Genomic DNA, 22,116 nt, shown 5'->3' on the forward strand with positions numbered 1-22,116 from the left:
GACATAATATTCTATGACTTTTTTGATTGATTTTTGACGACATACTAACCTATGACTTTTTTGACTGATTTTGGACGACATACTATACTATGACTTTTTTTACTGATTTTGGACGGCATACTATAGTATGACTTTTTTGTGCGATTTTGGATAACATACTTAACTATGACTTTTTCGTCACATTTTGGACGGCGTACTAAATTATGACTTTTTACGCACGATTTTGGGCGACATACTAAACTATGACTTTTTACTTGCGATTTTGGACGACATACTTAACTATGACTTTTTTGTCACATTTTGGACAACACACTAACCTATGACTTTCTTGTGCGATTGCAGACGACACACTAAACATTCACTTTTTTCACATTTTTGTAAGACGTACTAAACAAGGCAATCAGAGATAGCAAACTTCACACCATTCACGCAACAAACCTCTGTCGGCCTGTATATGTAACAGTCGTTGTCTGACTACAAATCAGAAGGTTGTAAGTTTGAATTCATGTAAGTGTCAGCCTCAATGTTCATATTGCAAGTGCGGAATCATGCACAGATAGAGCCATCAAAAACAATATTTAAAAAGTTATTTTGTTCAAAACAAGAAATAACTTATTTTCAGAAATAATAAATAGATTTTCAGAGAGACAAGGGGGATATAAATAATTATAAGGATTAACAACAGGAGTTTAATCCAGGACGGTATTGGAAATGGTCGTGTTTAAAGCCAGATGTATTCTTTTGTTGTACCGAGTACATTCAGAATATTTTATAAAATACTATAAATATGTAATAATTGATTGCTCAGGTTGATTGCTCAGACAACACAGGAATAATGGACCTGTCACTGAGACACAGCAAACCTAAACTTTCAAACATGAAATTGAAGGCAGCAGCACACTCAGAGCCACTTCCCCTAAATCTGAGTGTGGGTACATTCCTCTCCGTCTCTCCTCCCTGCCACTCTGCCAAAACGTGCCAACCAAACTTCTTCCCTCCCAACGCCCAGTCTGGTCTGCAATGTCTTCTCACGTAAACTAAGCCGCTGCACAAAGAGCAGTATGGAGGGAGCATCACCTGACTGACAATGTGCAGTTAGCCCAGTCTTTAGGCTTTGAGAGATATCATGTACTTGCACACATTATACATTAGTTTCACCACAGGAGTGGCTGGCACCTCACATACACATGAGGAGAATGTGTGTCAAGAAGGGTATAAAGATAAAGACAGCGCAGGAGGAAGGACGTGGGTGTTGCTGGTAAATACCAGAACTGCTCCTTGTTCGCGTTTGGAAACTATTCCAGGCACGTTAAGAGTACCTGTGTGATTATATGGCTGCCTACAGCGTTTTAATGACACAGCTGCCAAATTCCCTGGAAAACAGCGAACAAACAAGAGAATATGTTTTTGAACAAGATGACATTTATTGACAAGTTATGAGCTGTAGGTCATGTAGTAACAGATGGTGCATCAGTAATAGCTTAACAAACCAGTATATTTGATATATTGGAAAAACTGCTCACACGTGAAGATGGAGAATTAACTGCTACAAAAAAAAGCATCGATTATTCACAGACATGACCCAATCTGGGTTAAGACAAGGATACAAAAATTAAGACCAGTAAAAGATTTCTTAATACAAACTGTGCAAATCAAAGCCTTCTACAAATTAATTACGAAAGCAAATATAAAAACTGTACACACAAAAGACTGGATATTATACCTACAATGTTAACTACTTTGGAAACATCCAGCTTTTCTCATTCACATCCAAAACAACACTAAGATAAGCTATTCTGGTTTTGGCAATATTTAAGATTGAAACACGATCGCTGCTATTAAGCTTAATCACACATTTTAAGAATGTAGTTTAAAATGAGAAACTTCTGTAAAAATGTTTATCACATTTAAAAAATATATATATTCAGAGCAAAGAAAAGACATACAGTTATCCTTCCTTGAACAAATACAGGTAGAACTGTACATAACCCTGAGACGCCAAACACACAAGAAATGACATCAAAACATACGGAAAAGTATCTTCTGCAGCCGTAATGGGCCACATTCTCTTTCGCGAGCTTGTTTTTTTAAGTCAAGGAGTAAGATACAAATTTAGCTCGCCAAAATTGAGGGAAGCCTAAGTCCAATGTCTAAAAATACAGACAGGAAGATTGTTTCTGTGCACAAAATCATACACTTCCCCCAAACGTCTTCTCGAGTTCCCCATACGCCTGGCAGGGCAAAGGTTTAATTTAGTCCATCAGCAGTCAAAATAAATTACACCTGAGTAAATGCCCAGTGTCAGGAGGACAGAATAACCACAACAAAGGACAGCGGACCTTCTTATTTTAAGTTCACTGTAAAACAATACGTCAGTGAGACACCTTATCTAAAGTCCGTTTAAGGTTTAATGAAAAGGTGGCGAGATAACACGTTTGATGATGGAGTGAGTCGGTTGAGCAGTTTAGGGCTGACACAGTCTCAGTAGCTTATTTGATCTTTAACTGACACACATGTATGCTGTTAAACTTGTACACAGAAATGAGTCCAGCTCAGGCCAGTGGCTACATGGGAAAGTTACACAAGAACGACGAGTAAACAGATCAGGTGCAAAGAGGCTGAAGACTTCTCTGAGTCTCTGGGCTGTTTCCAGGATTCAGGCCTTTAGTCCTTCAGTCATCTGCACATGAGGATAATGTGAATCAGGCTGGATGAAGCCAGAGCGAAGACACACACACACAACCTTCGTCCTCCTCCTCCTCCTCTCTGCAGACAGTGAAGGGAGACCACATACCAGACACCACGGCTGATCTGTGGAAAAGAGACAGAGGGAGATTAATGTTTGGATCCTGTGAACTCACAGGAGCCGCTGTTGTATGAGGAGTGTCCACATGACCGGAGGCGAGGCCTGGACATTCTCAGGGAACAGAGAGGAATGCAGAGACTCTGGTCCTCGAGCCACATATCAGCTTATCAAACGACCACTTCATCAGGGTTACCCACACAGTGTTAATATGAATGCCTCAGGATGGATTTTATTTAACCAAAGTCCTCCTGTCATGTGGGATTTAAAAGTGCTCGAGCCATTTATGTCACAAGGTAATAAATATGGCAGAGGCTGGCAGAGGAGAAGACCCTGCTCTGTAACATTAAGCTTCTCTGGAGTCAGATAAAACACATATTCCAAAACCATCAGCTTATTTGCTTGATCCGGATATAATTTATACAGTATGAGATTTTTGTTGTGGTTCAAATTCCTTCATGTGTTAATCACCATTTTTACTACAAACATTGGGACGAGTTTGTTTTTGGAATCGCTCGTCTCCAGCAACCTCAGATACTTGAGCATCTAATTTTCCTCCCCTGCTGTTATGAAGGAATGTTCCACAGCTTATTCGAGGTGGTCAGAGAGAAGCCTGAACATGATGTTTACATGTAATTTGCATATTTTCAATGATGACTCTGTCAGAGCACATGAGGATGAAGTATATGTTTGCTCTCCATTTTAAAAGGAAGCGAGGTGACATTTACATACAGGCTTTGCTGGGGGCTTATTTGGATAACATAATGACTTATTATTTTCACAACTAACTCCTCTCTACTCACCGATTACTGTTGTTGTGAACATGTTACCTCGGGCAAAACAGTGAGTCACATTCACTGGAATAATCATAACAATAATAATAATGATGTGAAGGCATAAAATGTTAATAAATGCAAAAACGGGACCATGTTTTTGTTTTCATGTTCAAAAGGCCAGCCTTAAAAGAAACCCCCAACTGCCTGAGTAACATAACAGTAGCAACACTTCCTCTTCAACAAGCAACTGCAGGCCTGATGGAGTTTTCCACAGCTCCTCCAGGCACATACTGTCGGCTTGGCTCAATGGCCGCACTTCTCTACTGCTGCTGGCTGTCTAATCTCCCTCGAGTGCAAAAAATGAAGAGCATGTCTCTGAAACGTAAATACTCTGCGGCTCAGGTCTTCTAAAAACACGATGATATCAGTGTTTGATAAGAGCTGTTGAGCCCACCGGCACGATCAGAACTCAACAATGTCAACAAGGTCAAAGCGTATGAAAAGTGTAGCTCAAATAGGGATCGAGTTCAAATGTACTTTTTTATTAGTAGGGTTACATCCAAGACATCCATCAAACAACATCCCAGCCTCGCGTTGCCAAATAACAATACTCCCGCTGTCATCAGAAATGAGCTCCACTGTCCCATCAAGTCGAGGTTAATAATATACAAAGACTCACAACAGCATTCACCTGTTAACATCTTATATACTTTTAGACAAGCTCATCGTGACATACATTCAAACTGTCTCACTGCTTCAGAGTAGGCAATAAAACTTCTACAGGTATGACCTCCTCTTGCTAACAGCGAGTGAGTGTGGGATGCCAACAGGTGGCGAGCTAAATAACTGTAACCTAGAGAGTGCCCACATGTCCCGTGTGTGCGTCTTTGGTCTGGTGCACTGCAGTAACCACGGTGCGCTGCTGTGAGGGATGGAATGAGTCAATTTGTCTTTCAGCTCACAAAACAGATGGGCTGGGAATTTGTGCAGTGATTGGATCTGGCATTCAGAGGTTTAACCTGCCACCGTCTGTCTGTTGTTTCCATCCTCCACTAAGGAGTAAGTCACTCTTTTCTGAGAAAATTAATGAGCTAATGTCAAGCTTCCCACTATTTTAAAAATATCTATCCATCCATCCATCCATCCATCAGGGATATGTCATCAGAGATCACTGAAATCCTGGCTTCACTTATGCATATTCACGATTTATATTTTCAAACTCTGCTACTGTTTTTTCTGTTAAGCCACTCACCGCCACCCAAGCTCATAGCACTTCAACACCCTGGTTGCCAGAAGAGTTAGACAAACAAAGCAAGCTGCAGCCATGAGTGAGAAATGGTTAATTAATATATGGAATGTTTTTAAAGCATTGAAGTTGTTGACTTGTCATCTGGATGGATCAGTGTTTGTAATTATACGTGTATGTGTAGGAGCATGAACACAGTGTAGCTCCCTCTGTGTTTCTGTGCTCTATAATGTTTGGCAGTAGGAAGTAACCTTTTTAAATGCTAAAGTTCATAGTTACATACATTTATAACACGGCTCATAGCACTAGTACCATATCTACCCTTTAAAATATCACACAGTTGTAAAAACACATTCATCAAAGTAATGACACCTGCATCATGACATATGCCTCCATTTTTTTTGTTGCATCTGCGTCTTCTGGAGGCCCAATTACCCACAACACGCCAAACCAAAGCTGAGTCCTCTTTCTTAATCTGTCCCTTGTGACCAACAGGGCCCGTGCCATGTTTACTAATGACCACCTAGAATTCCACTGTATTGACTACCTTTTGAATCACAGTGACTTCATTTACATGAGCTTGCTTTATATGGAGGGACAAATAAAGAACTCCAGGATGAACTGTGAGGATCTTGGTACAGCCGCAAAATAATCCGTGGCATGTCTTGATGAATCCTTCCAGAAACTCCAGTTTAAGACTGGAACAAAGACGCTCTCTGTGATTGAATAGATGGCACTTCAGTGCTACTTTAGAGGCACAAATATTATGTAATTCAGATTAATTACCAGGCAGACACACTCTGTCCAGCTGGCTTTCTGAGGAGGCCCCTGTAACTGTATGACAGCTCTTCTCTTTTTTCAGGGCGTAATCAAATTAGTCTGGTGATTATTCTGCCATTTTAAGCATCTCTTTCCCTTTTGCTTTTTGTTGCTTGCTGCGTGGTGAAAAGACCAATAAAAACTCCATTAGGTTTATGCAAATGTAGGCGGCCGTGCCGAGGGCTGTAACGTGGCAGATTGATTACTCAAGGGACAAGCGACGAAGTGTGTGCATGTGCACGTGCTAACTTAACCTGTGTGTGTGTGTTGGAGAAGAGGTAGAATCGTTGTTGTACACAGATGCCACAATAAAGGCCTCATTCAGAATGTGCTCCTGGTGGTCCTCACAGCAAGGCATTAATAAAACATTAGTATTGAGTAACTAGGGCCTCTGTGCTCCTCCTCCCTGATCCCAGTGTGACCTTTCCATTTTACAGCAGCTGTCTGGGGATATAGAGAGCCCGCTGCTGACTCCAACTGCGGCCCCCTGACCTCTCCAGGTGTGCCCAATCAAACAGAGCCATACCCACCTCATAAGTGCTTCAGTTGAAGCCGTTGGAAAGCTAAAATGCGGCTTACGTCAGTGATTTTTTTTTTGGAGATGTGATGAGGAGGGAGGGTCAGAGAAGGAGGAGGGAGTCTGAGAAAACAAAGGCTCAAGTGTCGATAAGAGTCATTTCTAGGTCCATTATAATTCGGTGGTAGTGAGAGACCATGCTGAACTTTGTGCAGAGTTCTCTAGTTACATCCTGTCTGCCTGTCGTCTGGTACAAACAACAGACCAGATTACACTGCGATGTTACTCACAGAGAAACCCCCCAAAACATCAAATGTACAATTTAAAGTCTGAGTGTAAAACGTGTTTATGAAAAAGCTGAAACTAAACGTTTTTTATTTACTATTTGCTTTTATTTACTTCACCTGTCTCTAGCATAGTAAATATGCAGTACGATGCGTTAACATTTACAAATAGTTTTCCCATCAACAGTGGGTTCTGGTTTGGCCCTGGAGTCTGTGGTTAGTCACATCTGGTGGAAATTTGCGAGGCTCCAAACTACAGTAGGTGGTGACAAAGAGAGCAGGAGGCTTAGTGATCCCACACGGGCCACGCACGAGTTGCAGGACAACCACGAGGCCTCGACCACAGGACAACATTAACAAATCTTTATTAATGGGAATGCAGGCCACACCTTCATTCCTCCCAAATTAGAGTAAGGATGACTGGCTTTTTAAAGGGCAGACAATGTCAGCAATGTGACTGGCTGTGTGCGAGTGTGTGTGTGTATGAGAGGGGGTGGGGTCGGGTGGTGGGGGTAGTACTACAAGTAGAAAATGTGGTTTCACAACTGAGTAAAAACAATGCAAATACTTGGACAGCTGACTGGTGGTTTTCAGCCCCACTACAAACATGAAAGGCACACGCATGCACACACAGATTTGCCCAGCTATTCTTCTTAGGACATCGCATTGACTTCCATTCATTTGGACAGCCTAAAGAGAGTGTTATACCTAATGTTAACCTTAGCCAGTTTGTGTCTAACCCTGTAACAAATACAAATACACACATTTGTTTTCCTCTCTGATCCCAGCTGAAAGTTGGCAGTCTCTGGAGTTGAGTATTTTTAGGCAGGCGTCTCGACTGCCAAACAGTGCAAAATATAGATTTGCTTCTCCTTGTCTGACTTGCTCTCATTGTCACCTACTCTGTTTGAATATATAGTATATCTGTGTGTAGGTGTTTGAATGTAGCCCTCTATGTCACCCTATTGTTGCCATAACGTCTGCCACCTCACTCGTTCTCTCACCCGCAGAGCCTTGATTTTCTGTCTCCATCAGGCTGGAAAACCTAAACTAACACGTGGTTGATACCAGGAGGAGCCTCATAATGCTACAACCCTTCACCACACCTAGCTGTTTACTGTAGACACAGGTCACATTTAAGACTCCTGCTTCTCACTAGATTCAGTTTAAATTTACTTTCAACCTTCTTGGCAGCAAGGAATGTAGCCCATTTTGAGTCACGCTCGTGTTCTACTAATGGTAAATTCATAAATTTCGTATGTAAACAATGGCAACAAACATGGAGAATTAAAGAGGCAACACCCAACAGGCAAAGACTCGGAAAATCCAAGACAAAACCAAAGGGAGGGTCAAATTCCTACAACAAACCAAAAACACAACAAACCTTTTTTAACCAAAAACTACTTGGTTATTTGAGTACTAATAACTACTATCCTCGTGCTGAAAAATCAATCATGTTCACTGGTGCCATGGCCGATGTGACCCCATTGCAAGATGGTCTTTGAAAGGATTATTCATTAAGACCATTAATTAAAGATGTAAACTTAAAACTCCACAAAATATCACCACATACCCTCCTTTTGTTTCCCTCCATCACTCATACCTCACTGTGTGACACTGAAAACACCCTCAGGAAAGACTGATCTTCTCTGAGCTCATATGAAGCGGTGAAAACTGCAACCTGTCTTTCCTTCAGGCACATCTGTCTGAGCAATTCTTCACTGATATGGTATGTAACATTTCAGTCAAATATACTTTTAGATCCCCTCAGGTGGATCCTTTTTTTTCTTCACTCTTCTTGCTGACTTTTTTGAAATGATAGCTGAGCTGACATTTATTTTTTGCAGAACAAATACCCCTGTCACCACATATGGCACTGAATTAGGTTTTCCTTCCTGAAAAGGATCCTTACTTTAATTGGAATGTAGTTGAAGTGTTTTGTGCCTGTATCTATGCATCTATATGAATTTATACATGTTTTGTAGTGACAGGAGTAACACCAGGTGAGGTCTTCTGCTGCTGCAGCCCATCAACTTCAACATGTTGTGAATTCAGTTATGATATTTCTTCATATCCTGGATGTAATAAGTGTACAAGTGTTACTGTGGCCTTTCTAACTTGATCCATTTCACTCATCTCAACAACCATATGACATTGTGAAGCTCACCTTGACCATGTCTACCTGCCTAAATGAGCTGATTATACCTAAAAACAGTAGCATGTGAGTGTACATACAATAGCTGATGAAAGTATGTCAAATTATCTTCACAACTACTCAAAGCACGTTACTCTACATTCACACACATTCCTGCAGCACTTCACCACACTGACACTCGAACATACGCACGTACGCAACTTGTCCAAGAGAGCTTGTGAACATGTGAACTGAAGGAGTTGGGGAACCAACGACTGACCGACACCAATTACCAGACAAACTCAACGCTGTGCTGCTCTCTCGCTCCAAAGCCCTCTATATGTTTATAGACCATGAGTCATATCACTTTTTACTACTTACAACTGCTCCCTGGTGCTACATGCACAGACCTGATCCCCACCGTGGTCCTGTCACTGACACTGGTCTCTGTGTTGTAGCGCTCTGTAATTACCAGGACCACTGACATTCCTCCTGCACTCTAACCCAGGTCTCCACTATGTTTATCCAACACCCAGCCAACAAAGCAGCTAGATAATGTGTAACCGTAACCACTAGCAACACTGACAACAGCGAGGGGTTTTAAACTGGTCTTGTCCGGTTCAAACTGACATTCACATCGGTTTGTTAAATAAGTGACATTGTGGTTTAAACTCAGTGCAGATAACAATGACAATCTATAAAATCAGTTCCTGTTTATTATGTGACAATAGGGACGTGTAATTGTCATATTGTTTGCTGGTGTCAGTTTAAGGAAACTAAAATTACTCACCATAAAAACCTCAGAGAGCGTATCCCACTATGCAGAGAGGTACTTCCACGTGCTGACAAAGGCGGTTGGAATGAGAGAGTAGGGCACACTGGTCACACTTTCCCAAGAGTCCGATGATGGATCATAACAGTCTAGTGTCTTGCACCTCTGAGCACCAAAGTATCCCCCGACCACATACAGTTTGTTTCCAGATGCCACTGCGTGGCAGCTGATGCGCTTGGCCGTCACGTCTCCAAACTTCGACCACTGGTACGTCTCGCTGTTGAATCGGTAGGCAGAGCTAGCTGAGAATTCAGTGTCACCACCAATCACCACAACATGGTTGCCAACCACAGCTGCAGCAGTGTATCGCCACAGCTGCGGACAGGCAGCTGGTACAGACCAACGGTTTTGGCAAGGGTCAAAGCACTGAACCTTGCGATACTTTTCTCTGTTGACGCTGGTGCCCCCAAAGGCAAAGAGTTTGTTTTTGGCGCCAACAACAGCAGCATTGCTCACCCCTTCTCTGAGCGGAGCCACCAGCGTCCATTTATTAGTCTGAGGGTCGTACTGTTCCACCTGTTTGAGAGACACAGAGGGAGAGGCAGGAAAAGATCCTGCTAGAGAAGTGTGTCCTCCCACAACATACAGCTGGTGGTCCAGCTCTGCAGAACCGTGTCCAAATCTGGCTACCAACATGGGGGCTGCTTTGGACCACTCGTCATGTAACGTGTCATAGACCCAAACATCTTTGGAGGCTCCGTTTTCAGAGCCACGTCCTCCTGTAACGTAAACCTGAGAAACAGGCAGAAAAATTACATTATGAGAATCAAAGGTATCTCAAATGTCCCCTTGGGGCAATTGGCTGTACAGACTGCAGTATTTACACAATCCTCGGCTAACAAAAGAGATACACAATAAATCCAGTAATAGAGACTTAAAGACAAGATAACGTCAATTGATTAAAATCAACTTATAATGGTAAATTAAAAAAAAAAATCATTCATACCTTACAACCTATCGCACAGGCACTGCATTCTTTCCTGGGGCTGGGGATGTCTGTTTTTGGGGTGATCTCCTTGGTCTTGTTATCGATCATGTAGACTTTATCGCACATGAAAGTCTGACCTCCCAGCAGCAGCAGGGCCTGGCTGACCTTTCTTGGCCGAGCACAGAACCCTGTTACAATACCGTCGTTCTGGAGGATCCTCATCTTACACCGCACAGCATCTTCAACAATCTCCCGGCCCACCTTGTGACACATCACCAGCTCCTCTGACGCTACATTCTTCAGCAGGTATGTTTCAGGGAGCAGCGCCAAGCGGACACAGCGCAGCAACTCGGGCAGCTCGCTGTGCCTTCGCTCCATGTCTGCCTTAACCCAGTCAATAACAGCCTCGTACACCAGGCTCTCATCCTCCACCTCCAGTTCCTCGCTGAGAATCAGTTCCTGGACTTTGTCTCTGGGCAGGCTGAGGAAGTCCTCTGTCCTGAAGAGAGAAGCAAAGTTTGCCAGACACATCCTCCATGACAGCTCATACAGTCTCTGACACTGATGGGCGTCCGACAGCAGCATCATCCCCAGACAGTTAGACTGGTGAAGATTCTTTTCTAGAAACTCTGATGCTGCGTCTCTGATGTCGTGAAACTGGAGCATGTCTCCAGCTTCCAGGAGCGACTCTGCATTTTCTTCGTTGATAATGACTCTTGCTGAGTAGGCATAGTCAAGCAGAAGCTCCAGCACCTCTGGATGGAGAGAGTCATGAAAGTCGACTTCAGCGTCACGACTCTCCCGGAGCCCACCACTGAACATGGCCTCAAAGTATCGGCTACAGGAGGCCAGGACGGCGCGATGACAGGGGAAGGATCGGTTGCCAGCCTTGAGGATGACATCTGTGAAGACTTTCCTTTTGCGTAGCAGGTTGAGCTGAGTCAAGAGGCTGTCGGCGTGAGACGTCTTGTGAAAAAGGTGGATATTCATGGAGCCAGAGCTGGAGCGAGACTTTCTGTTTTCGTGGTTACTGACGGACATCTTGAAACAGACCTGGAGGAAAATGTAAAGGAGAAAAACATTAGCACCAGTGGGAAGAGATAATGATTTGTTAGATTAAACTGTTTCATAATTCAACATGAAGAACAGATTTTATGAATGAATGCCTTTTCAAATGTGTCAGTGACTACAAACCACTCCTCCCCCTTAATGATTAAACAAAACTCACTACGCCAACAGCTGATGAATGGGCTGTTGAAAAATAAAACACTCCTACTGCACTGGTTCACACCAGAAGTGAACTTCAGACTTCAGAGATGAAAGGAGATCAGATAAGAAGCCCTCCCTGAGAAAACCAGTGCGTGCACACAGTGTGCCACCAAAATGTACACTGTGAAACATACATCAATGTCAACACTCTAACTTGTGACAGCAGATGAGCTACACTGACTTCAAAATACAAGCCTCCGTGATTAATGTTAGGTAAAGACGCAACACCTGGGTGTGTTGCTCTATATCACATCTTTCCACCCCTATAAACATTTCAGGGCTGTGAGTCACCTCCAACTGCACAGGAGCCAGTAAATTCCTGACAGCCTGTTCTGTTTCTCTGCTGGCTCACATACAAGACGATAGCACAGGCAAAGCTTTCCTGCCCACATAAGTGACACATCAGACCCACTCCTTATAAATTCAATTATATAACCTCTGTGGAGCAGATGAAACCCTGAGTACTTCTTTTGGTGATGTGCAGTGAGTTTAGATAGGCAGAGATCGTATATAAATATCCTGTCGCTATAATCATAACAATTCTGTAGTAATTGTAGATTCATAAAACACAATTGTTATAATTTTAGATTCATGAATGGAAACAGGTGGATCTTCTCTAAACATTATTACACAAACTAACATAATTTGGTTCATATTCAACCGTGATTGTGTGCTTTTTCTGAAAGATTCCAGATGTACAGATGAAAGAGATGAACTAATGTTACTCATTTTGAAAGACAAAAAAAACCCATCAAAGATCAAGAAATGTTGCAACAACATGTTACTAAAGTTACATATTTTAAAGCACATTTAACAGTGAAAAACGAGAGTCTTAGTTTAATAAGATCATTAGAAATCAAGAGGTTCTAGAAAGACTTAAATGATGCAGGCTCCCTCTTGTGTCAAAATAAATCACTAAGACGGTATGCTGGCAAGATGGACAGCATTTAAAAGCCATTTAATTCAAATATGAACAATTTACCACATTTGAATTTGTCACAATAATGGATATTTAACACAATCTACTTTTATTGCAATGTTTGATGGTATCGTATATATATTGTCCCATCCCCAGTGCAGACTAGCCTGTAGCTTTAAGTGGAAGGATAATGATGATAATGCTGACAGGGTCAGTCAAAATATCGATTTGGTGACATATTGTTGTCCTTACTCATGCAACAAGATAATCGATACACCAGGCATACTAAAGTAAATAGTCCCTGTCAGTTTAACTCGCCAGGCTTCACTACTACATGTCTCCTCGTGGTGGCGCTGCTTGGGGAAACTGGCCAAAGAAGAGGGAGTTTACAGTGGGATAATGGCAGACAAAGCTACATTAAGAAATGCTCCATCTATGCTCAATACATAGACTTTATTTACTTTGTTCTCTATGTTGTGAATAAATAGATAAATCCTACACTTTTAACATTTCACTGATGTTTTGTATTCTTCAGTTAAATAGAGATCATGATGATTGTCCCGCAATGTATTATCACAGAATCGTTGTATCGTGATATTATTGGTATTGTGGACCTTATCGTGACACCCACTCCAAATGCTGACTATTAAAACAATGAATGCATTCTGCACTCAAATTCTAATCATGTATGAGTTTGTAATAATAAGACGCAATAGCAACACAACTGATCACCTCGTGAGTACTGCACGCCTGTCACAATTCTGGCTCAGCCCCAGAAACTGTGCACAACTCTCAAAACGGCCAAATAAATATCTTCTGCCTAAAAGAGCCCATTGTTTCACCGCAGATACATTTAAGTCGGCCATTCAGGCTCAATGAAAGGGGACGGTGGACTTCCGTGGAGGGACTCAGCGTGAAATCAAATTCGTTTTGTGCAGTAAATGTGAAACTCCGGTCAGCAACTGCGGCGGACGCACAACTTTCCTACAAAGTTAGCAGCAGCAGCGGCAGCAGGAGCAGCAGCAGTAAACATCCAGCCTGCTCCAACCAGCACACATCAAAGAGCTGCAAGTTAAAACTCCAACATGTTGGAAAGTAGAAGAGTCAAACAAAACTGGAACAGTGTGGCTGATACTTTAGGAGGAGTATGTCAGTTACCTTGATAACAGCAGCGCTGGTGCGGATTCCTTTATCTCCGTTTCAGCTTGTTCCGCCGTCGTCGATGCGTTTGAAGTTTGTGGCTCAGTTCAAACAAACCCGCTTCTTCTCCGAGCGTAAAACTGTGTCGTGTCCCAAAATGCAGCAACGTGCCCGAGCCATTAGTGCGCGTCGTACGCTTTTATTATTATTTATAATTATAGACAGCGTCAATTGTATCAAAAAGTTGTATTGTTTGCTTTCGTGAAGCCACGCAGCTTGTCAGCAGAGCTAAGCGCAGAGAAAGAGCAGAGACACAGTGGTAGTGGTGGTGGCGGTGTTCACTCTGGCTCCTCCTCCTCTCGTTTCTGCTGCCACTGCCCAATCATGAACAAAAACACCGTGTCAGTTTTATTTCTTTATCCAACAATCAATCAGTTTATTGTAGACCAATGCCACAAAAATGCAAAAACACCTGTCACTGTGTTTTCATCTTCCTGCACGCACACAGAGGAAGTGTCAATAATTGTCAATAATTCCACATATTCATATACATACAAACACATTATAAATATACATACATTTTTGTATATATTTACATATTTACAAAAACATATATAAAAACATACATAAAATAATTAAACACAATAGGAAATTAGAAAAAAAGGTAATGATAAAGATGGATATGCCAACATTTATTTGGATAGTGACACACCATTTCTTTTTATCCCTTATTAATAGGCTCATCAGTAAGTAAAACATCATTTGTACAGCACTACACAGAAAAATAACAGGGTCCTTAAAAACTTAAAACACCCCAATACCCCCCACACACACTCACTGTCCATCAAGACATATAACAAACACATACAAAGGCTGAACAGAACAGAGTGGTCACAGAGTACAGAGCTCATGTTTGCAGGGGCTTTGATAACTGAGCTGCTTCCTCCTGTTATCAGAAACAACACTGGCATCAGAGTTTATTTCCTTAGATTTACAATACATGTGTTGCCACAAGTCGGTTTTTGGTTCAAGCATTAAGGCCCCTGCTCATATGCCGTCAAGTAAGACTGGTTGATTCCTAGTATGCATACTCTGCATATTTGAAATACTGAGCTTATGAGTTCATCCAAGGCCTCCAACAGTTCAGTAATGCATACAATGACCTGAGATCTAAATAAGGTTTAAGAGCAACCTTCACACTGCCAGGAATAAAACTTCAGATGAGAAATACATTTTGTCTTGGCTAATTTATGACAGTGTTGGCATAAAATTTGTGGAATTCAGTCTAAATCTAAAACTTATGATACCAACATTTTGCCTGTCAATTATAACGTCCCCCGGAGTCACAAATGAATAAAAGAAAGGAGAACATGAACTCTCTGACATGATCGATGATCATATGATGGCAGGTTCAAATCAGAACCATGAGGTTGTTTCTGCCTCTGAATTCCAAGCATTTTCGGAAGGATTTAAGTCCTCGTGAGGTTTACAGGAATTTATCAAGAATGTCCCTCAGTTTCAACGAAGCTATCGGGACAAGGATCAGGTCAGCCAAGTCAGCCTGCCCTGCACATGCAAGCCATTTCATGGGCTGCTCAACACACAATACCACACACAAGTTATCACAGCATCATAAATGTTTTGAAGAATTTGAAGATTTCTTTACATTCTGTCTGTGTATGTATGGTTTAAAGCATTCAGAGTGACCAAAATATTAATTAAATTTAAACACATAACTTTACAGAAACACAATGCAAGTGTCTCTTATGTTTACAAGAAACAGAGTTCTTGCTGGAATATGTTCCGACATGTTTTTTGGGTGTGATGATGAATGACACCAATGATGGTTTGATTTCACTTTAAAGAGCAAGTAAGAGGTGCCCTGCAGTTGGATTTGATCACTCACTAATGTTTCATTCATTTACCACAAATGTGTTTGATAGAAATGTAATTATACATATATATTTGTAATGTTTCAAACATCAGAGGCTGTGAGCACAATTACTCCCACAACCTGACAGACTGGAGAGAGACACTTCAACACCTGAGTCCATGTCTACTCTGCTCAGGTTTCTCTGGCCTCTTGCAGTCGCTCAACAGCTGCTTTTCAAGATTAAAAGCTGCTGCTGTTTCACAATTGTCTGACTTTATCAATGTGTTTGTGTATGACAGAGAATCTGAGAGGCACACATATCAAGCTACCAATATTGTTTTTATACTTGGAGTAACCTCCAGAGCTCTCCACAGTATGGTGTAACCTTGGAGTTTCAAACGACACAAACAGTGGTCAATTACGTTTGCATAACCACGGCAGCTTGTTAAAAATCCCTTGGTTTGTAGCTTATTAGGCCAAATTCTCTGATACACACAAGTGTGCCTATATTGGAGATTTAGGAAGTGTTATAAACTCATGATTGTAATCTAGGGTTAATTCATTTGGCTGCAGTTTGACCCAATCCTAACCTCCCCGATTCAACCCCTTTGCTCAAAGCCAAACTGATCTGACAACATATGTGTGCGTGTGTCTTGTCATTAATTACTCTTTGGCAGGCACGCCACTAATCAGACCCCCCATAGTCAGTCCTTAATGCCCCCAGCGTTGCCACAATGCATCCAAAGAGTGTTGGTTTAGACAACTGTAACCGTCGCTGCATTGTTGCCCACAGACTCACTGTACCACTCAAGGCAGGTGGTCTCCTGAATGAGGTCATCTTGTCTGAAATATAAGGAGGGGGGTCCTTGCAGCGGGTCATCCTCATATTTAGGCCTTGACACCAAACAACATAGAGGTGCTTAACACTTTCTATTTATGAAGTAGGCTCCTACTTTCTCATTCGTTTTCCTTTGAAACCAACACCATATTTAAGTTGACAGCTCTGGTTATGTTGGCAGAGCAGTTTCCAGTCACAGCCTTTGAAGAACAGACACTTTTTCAAGATTTCAATATCAGCTAAAAGCCTGTGGAGAAAAATAAATGTAATTTAATAATTAATTTAGATCACACACATTTAGAACACAAAAGTCATAAATTGATACCGGACATCATCAAGCTTAATGTAATACAACAACCTCATGTTCTTTAGTGTGTTTGTTACAAACAGTTCAAAGGGCACGGGTTGTTTTTAATGTCATGTTGCACATTTACATGAAAAAAAACTTGCTCCCAACTACAGCCTTTCTTCTAGTTAAATACATGCATATGTTTTTGAAAAGAGGGTGCACTCCATGCAAACTTGAGTGATTTAGTGGTGTATATCACCACCATGTGGCAAATACACGTACGTCTGTGTACAATATGCCAAGATGGACTGTATTCCAAATAAAAATCTGTTATTAGTGTCCTTTCCAAATGAACAAACAAACATTTTCCCAAATACAATGCTTCATTATTCCTATCAAGAAATTATAGATTAGAGTATCAGTTTAGAGAGATGTCAATTTAAAAGTTCACATCTGTACCTTGGAATGACACTTGAAGTACTGTTAAAAGACATTCTTCCATCAGCCAATGATGGAGATGATAGAGTGACAACATACACTAAGAATCAATTTTAATGAATGAACTATACTGTTGCAGTAATATTGTCAAAATACATTAAAAAAAGAAAGAAAATCCATTACCTTTGACATTAAAGAATGATTGCTTCCATAAGTATAAGTATAATTTGTAGGATAGCTGCATGCCCCCTGAACATGCCTGTCATTATAGGCCACCTGTTTTCAAAATAAAATTATTTTGTCACACATGAAAATTAGACAAATAGGATGCATTTTGTTCCCTTTATATATTGACCCTGAATTACTCAAAAATTCAGCACTCACACTGGTAGTTTGTTTGAAAAAAAACAAAACAAAAAAGTCCCCTTCTCCACAAAAGCATCATCACACAACCAAAATGTCGGTCATCGCTTTTTCCTGTCGAATTCATGATGCACTGGATGCTGAGTCACCAGTGTTTGCAGCTTGCAACAAGCCACTGAGTTCTTTGTCTACTGCTCGGTTGTCCCAAGTCTGATCTTTACTTTGGGAAACATCTTGTACACGTGCCTCACACTTTGGTGTTTTATTTAACTGCTGAATATTGTGTGGAGTGTTATCTGGCTGTGATTCATCACATCACCTACCTGAGGCTCAGACAGTCAGAAATATTAGCATTGCATGTGTGGCTGCTCATATTGCTGCTGGTGTTAATGGTACTGCAACACTTTTCAAATAACTATTTGAATAGCACTTTTCAACACAACTCTACAAAGTGCTTTCCATAGTAATAAAATAAAACCTTTAAGCGTAAAATGGTAAAGACCGAATTAAAAGATAAACTGAAAAGCCAGATGAAATAAAATAGTAAAAATACATCTGTAGTTAAAAGAAGGCATTTTAAAGCAAAGTAGTCTAATGTTCAGTGGCACATTTTTATGCATTAGCCAAATTTAGTGTTAGTGGCTATAAGTAAGGAAGTTGTGAGATGGGGCAAGTTGCAGCATCACCATCCACTGTAGCAGTCCCTGCTTTAGAGTCCAATTTATTATATTCCCTTTAAAATCTTGTACAAATCCATATAGGTTTGAGTTTTCTGGTTAAGAGAAACCAAACACCTGGAGCAGTATCAAAGGTGCAAAGTCTACAGTAACAGATCAGTACAATTAGTTTTAAAAGAATTCCACATCTTTAAGTTCAAAGCCCTAACTTGTCAAAATAACACTCATCATAGAATCACTGAAAAAATACAAGTCAACCATAAAGTTAAGAACAAAGGTTTTACTTGATATAAAGAAGACAATAAATACACGTTTTCAATGTATAACAGTACAGGCTGAAAGTAGCAGTGTCTATACACCATCACCATCTACAATGATGTGATTTACACTACAAACCTGACCATTCCAATCCTTTGTTTTCGGAGGAAGATACATTACATGCATATCATGACAGGCCGAGTCACAAAATCAGATGGATCCTTGTCTGATTTTGGAAACTGCACAGCCATGGTATGCCACTCAGTCAGGATCCGTGGCCAGATTTCCTCACACACAGAGAAGAAGGGGAAGGACGAAATGCCTTACCATGTTACGAGTCGACTCAATTTACCTTGTTCTCTGTTGTGTGAAGAAGACCCAGCTCATGAAATCTTGACTGATTTAAAAATTGCAATTGGTGATGCATCACATGTACAGTGTTTTGTCATGTGTGGTTGTGGGTCAGTGGGGGTTAAAGTCCATTTAAAAAAAATCACGGTGACCATGTCCTGTTGGGCCGAGTGACGTAGCAGCCATTGAGGCATGTGTACAGTATGGCAAGGTCCAACATCTAACAAAAATATAAAGAAATAAGAGTCAGCACACTTTAGTATTAAGTAAATATGGATTAAACATATTGAGTACCATCTGAAAGAACGTACCTGAAGACATCCTGTGGAAAAGGTCGGTTCATCTTGGGCGAAGTCCTCATCGTAGAAGGGTCGGTTCATCTTGGGCAAAGTCCTCGTCATAGAAGGGTCGGTTCATCTTGGGCTAGGTCATCACCGCAGCCATCCAGGACGGGACTTCTCCAGGTCGTGGTGTCCAACATGGAGTCCCCTGATCCACGAATGTGCTGCAGCGTTCATCTCTTCAAAACAAGGAATAATTTGATAAGTCACAAGGAAAAAAAAAGAAGAAGTAAACAAATGACAAATCTTCAGGTAGCTCACCTGGTCAAGTGTGACAGGTCCTCACATCCAGTCAGAGCTCACCGATGAATGCCCTCCCTAACCCTATACCTGCCTTTCCTGTCCTACACTGACAGTTACAAGCAATCTTTGCCAGCCATTTGGGATGATGCTAACCCCAATGTCTTGGTTGGCTGCATGAAAAACTGTAAATCTCCCAGTTGCCCAGACAAACGTTCCTTCTGATTCCGTAGCCTTGCCAGAAAAAGGTCCTCTGCTGAAACCCTCATTTTGCTAAGCATGAAATCAATTCCACTTTCCTGTCCTCAGATCTAATTTTCTCTCCCTGCAGCCTTTCGACAGCCATTGCTGTTGTAACATCTGCAAGAGGCAGCAGTTTCACAATTCAGAGCTTCTCGTGTGTTTAGCAAGACGTGGCACCAGAGTATTGACAAAGCAGACACCTGAAAATGCTTGAACCCAATTTAAACAAATGCTTTACCATCTACAAGTGATGTGATTTACACTACAAACCTGTTCATTCCAATCGTTTGTTTCAGAGGAAGATACATGCATATCATGACAGGTCGAGTCACAAAATCAGATGGATCCTTGTCTGATTTTGGAAACTGCACAGCCATGGTATGCCACTCAGTCAGGATCCGTGGACAGATTTCCTCACACACAGAGAAGAAGGGGAAAGACGAAATGCCTTACCATGTTAGGAGTCGACTCAATTTACCTTGTTCTCTGTTGTGTGAAGAAGACCCAGCTCATAAAATCTTGACTGATTTAAAAATTGAGCAATTAAATAACTCAAACAACGATGCTGTTGGGTCATGCAGAGAGCTAGCGATCTTTTGCATGGTTTCCCAAACATTTAGAGGTCAGGTTACTGACCCAAAGAATGTCAAATTGAATGATTTTCTGTCCTAAACTGATGAACCATTTGGGTAAATTAGATCAAGCATTTAAAAGGTGTTTACATCGTTAGTAGTCTAATGACACTTCTTACCCAACACATGAAGACGCAGTGAATCAGGATACGGCTACCTTTAGCAGATGCAACAGCAGCAGTGGGTGGTGGAAGGCTGCAGGGAGAAAAAAATTTGATATGGAGACAAGTTGGAGGAATCATTTAATGTATAGCTCAACAAGAGTTAAAGCGGAGAGAAACTTTAGGGCAAGTCTACAAAAATCAGAGGAACTACATCAACACATCTAAGAGATAGCAGTTTCTCATGCAACCAACCAAGATATTGAGATTAAGCATCTTCTTAATGACTCTATAAGCCGCCTAAATTGTGAAATTTGAAAGAAATTCATGGGTAATAACGGACTACACTCGCTGAAATAGCTAGTGTATGTTGAGGTGTTAACCATATGCTCTATCAAAAATCCCACTTTGGGCAAGCCATAAAGTCCTACCATTTCAACCAGCTGCCAGCTTCGCAAATAAGAGGCAAAAGACCATTTGTGTTTACACGATTACATGATCACTCTTAACCACAAAGGTCCAGACACCAAGTCAATCCAAGAAACAAATCAAATAACGAAAAATAAATTAAAGCTGCAGCTGTTCACTCCTGCTACAAGATAATTACTTGCATAACAGTCTTTAACATGAAGCCAAATTCTGTCTGATTTCTGTCTGAATTCAGCCCACAAAATAAAGGTTTTATTTCAAGTCATCGTATCGAAAGATAAAAAGTTCGAACATTTGGCGCAACTTTCACTTAAATAATCTGAGTTGTCTCTCTGCCAGGTTTGTGTCCGCCTAAAGAAAAAAAACGCGCTCTAATCCTGCAACCTACAATCTAATTTATGAAAGAAACTATGCAGGATAGTCCTGCATCCCTAAGGCGAGTAAAGTATAGTTTTGCAGGGGAAAATGAAAATCCCCTGCTGGGAGGCCTCCCAACATGACGCGCAAAAAGACTATGAACACAAAAAGGTTCAACTCCTTTAGAGGGAAATAAACTTGGCAGAGTGAGACAAGTCAGTGTTAATATTGAATTTGATTTCAGTTAGCGACTACAAAGGCTGATGGCAGTGGGTAAAGTTTAAGACTTAAATGGATATCAAAAGTGTGCCAACAAATGCCAGATTTAGTGTATATCATAACATTATCCATGGGTTGAATCACATCTACAATCTAATGTGACTACACTTGCATATAAATCAAAAGTTTAGCTTCATAATCAAATCAGGAACCAGTTATCTTATCAAAGCAATTACCAGTTGAGAATAAAGGAAGACCTGGTCTAACTCAACATAATCAATTACTACATTTTTACAGCATTTAGAACTTCAGACAAGCTACAGTAAACTTTGAAGCATATACTACATGATTCATCAGCTTCCACGTTTGTCAACAGTCCAAGTTGCAACTATGATAACTGAGATTCAAGACCAAAATTACATTTTTAAATTAAAGCCATTTCAAAATAAGGTACCAGAATTCAGACGCCTCAAGACTAATCAACTTTAAAATCATCCATTTAAGTTGAGACTAAAATAAAAAAAGTGACTAAATCCAATGGATACCAGACACACAGGACAGACTGACAGAGACCAGACACACAAGACAGACTGACAGAGACCAGACACACAAGACAGACACGAAAACTTAGTAGGAAAACAGATTAGAAATTATAGACTGGCATGAACACCAAGACCAAGTACAGTCATGACACAGTGGCCATGAAGAATCAAGATTCAGGTCAGAGCAGGTATAGTAATGGCACGGCGGCCAAGCAAGAAAGAAAAACTGCACTTAACATTTGAAATTTAACTAAAACG

At 41.0% G+C, this 22,116-nt stretch overlaps 1 protein-coding gene across 1 annotated transcript; it reads right to left on the reverse strand.

The window, feature by feature from the left end:
• Nucleotides 1–2,734: 2,734 nt before the first annotated feature.
• On the reverse strand, nucleotides 2,735–13,987 carry enc3 (ectodermal-neural cortex 3). Its single transcript, XM_044044670.1, has 4 exons — nucleotides 13,686–13,987; nucleotides 10,358–11,392; nucleotides 9,370–10,143; nucleotides 2,735–2,811 (listed from the first exon to the last, which is right to left on the reverse strand). The coding sequence occupies exons 2-3, from the start codon at nucleotides 11,378–11,380 to the stop codon at nucleotides 9,397–9,399; spliced, it is 1,770 nt and encodes a 589-aa protein (XP_043900605.1). The 5' UTR covers nucleotides 11,381–11,392; nucleotides 13,686–13,987; the 3' UTR covers nucleotides 2,735–2,811; nucleotides 9,370–9,396.
• Between the last annotated feature and the right edge of the window lie 8,129 nt (nucleotides 13,988–22,116).

This window comes from Solea senegalensis, linkage group LG14, assembly GCF_019176455.1.
Source record: "Solea senegalensis isolate Sse05_10M linkage group LG14, IFAPA_SoseM_1, whole genome shotgun sequence".
NCBI classification, from domain to species: domain Eukaryota; kingdom Metazoa; phylum Chordata; class Actinopteri; order Pleuronectiformes; family Soleidae; genus Solea; species Solea senegalensis.

Excerpts from the sequence above, each read along its gene's own strand:
- enc3 (XM_044044670.1), bottom strand. The coding sequence starts at position 11,380 with ATGTCCGTCAGTAACCACGAAAACAGAAAGTCTCGCTCCAGCTCTGGC. Across the intron at positions 10,144-10,357 it reads CCTGTGCGATAGGTTGTAAG|GTTTACGTTACAGGAGGACG; the intron begins GTATGAATGATT and ends CCTGTTTCTCAG.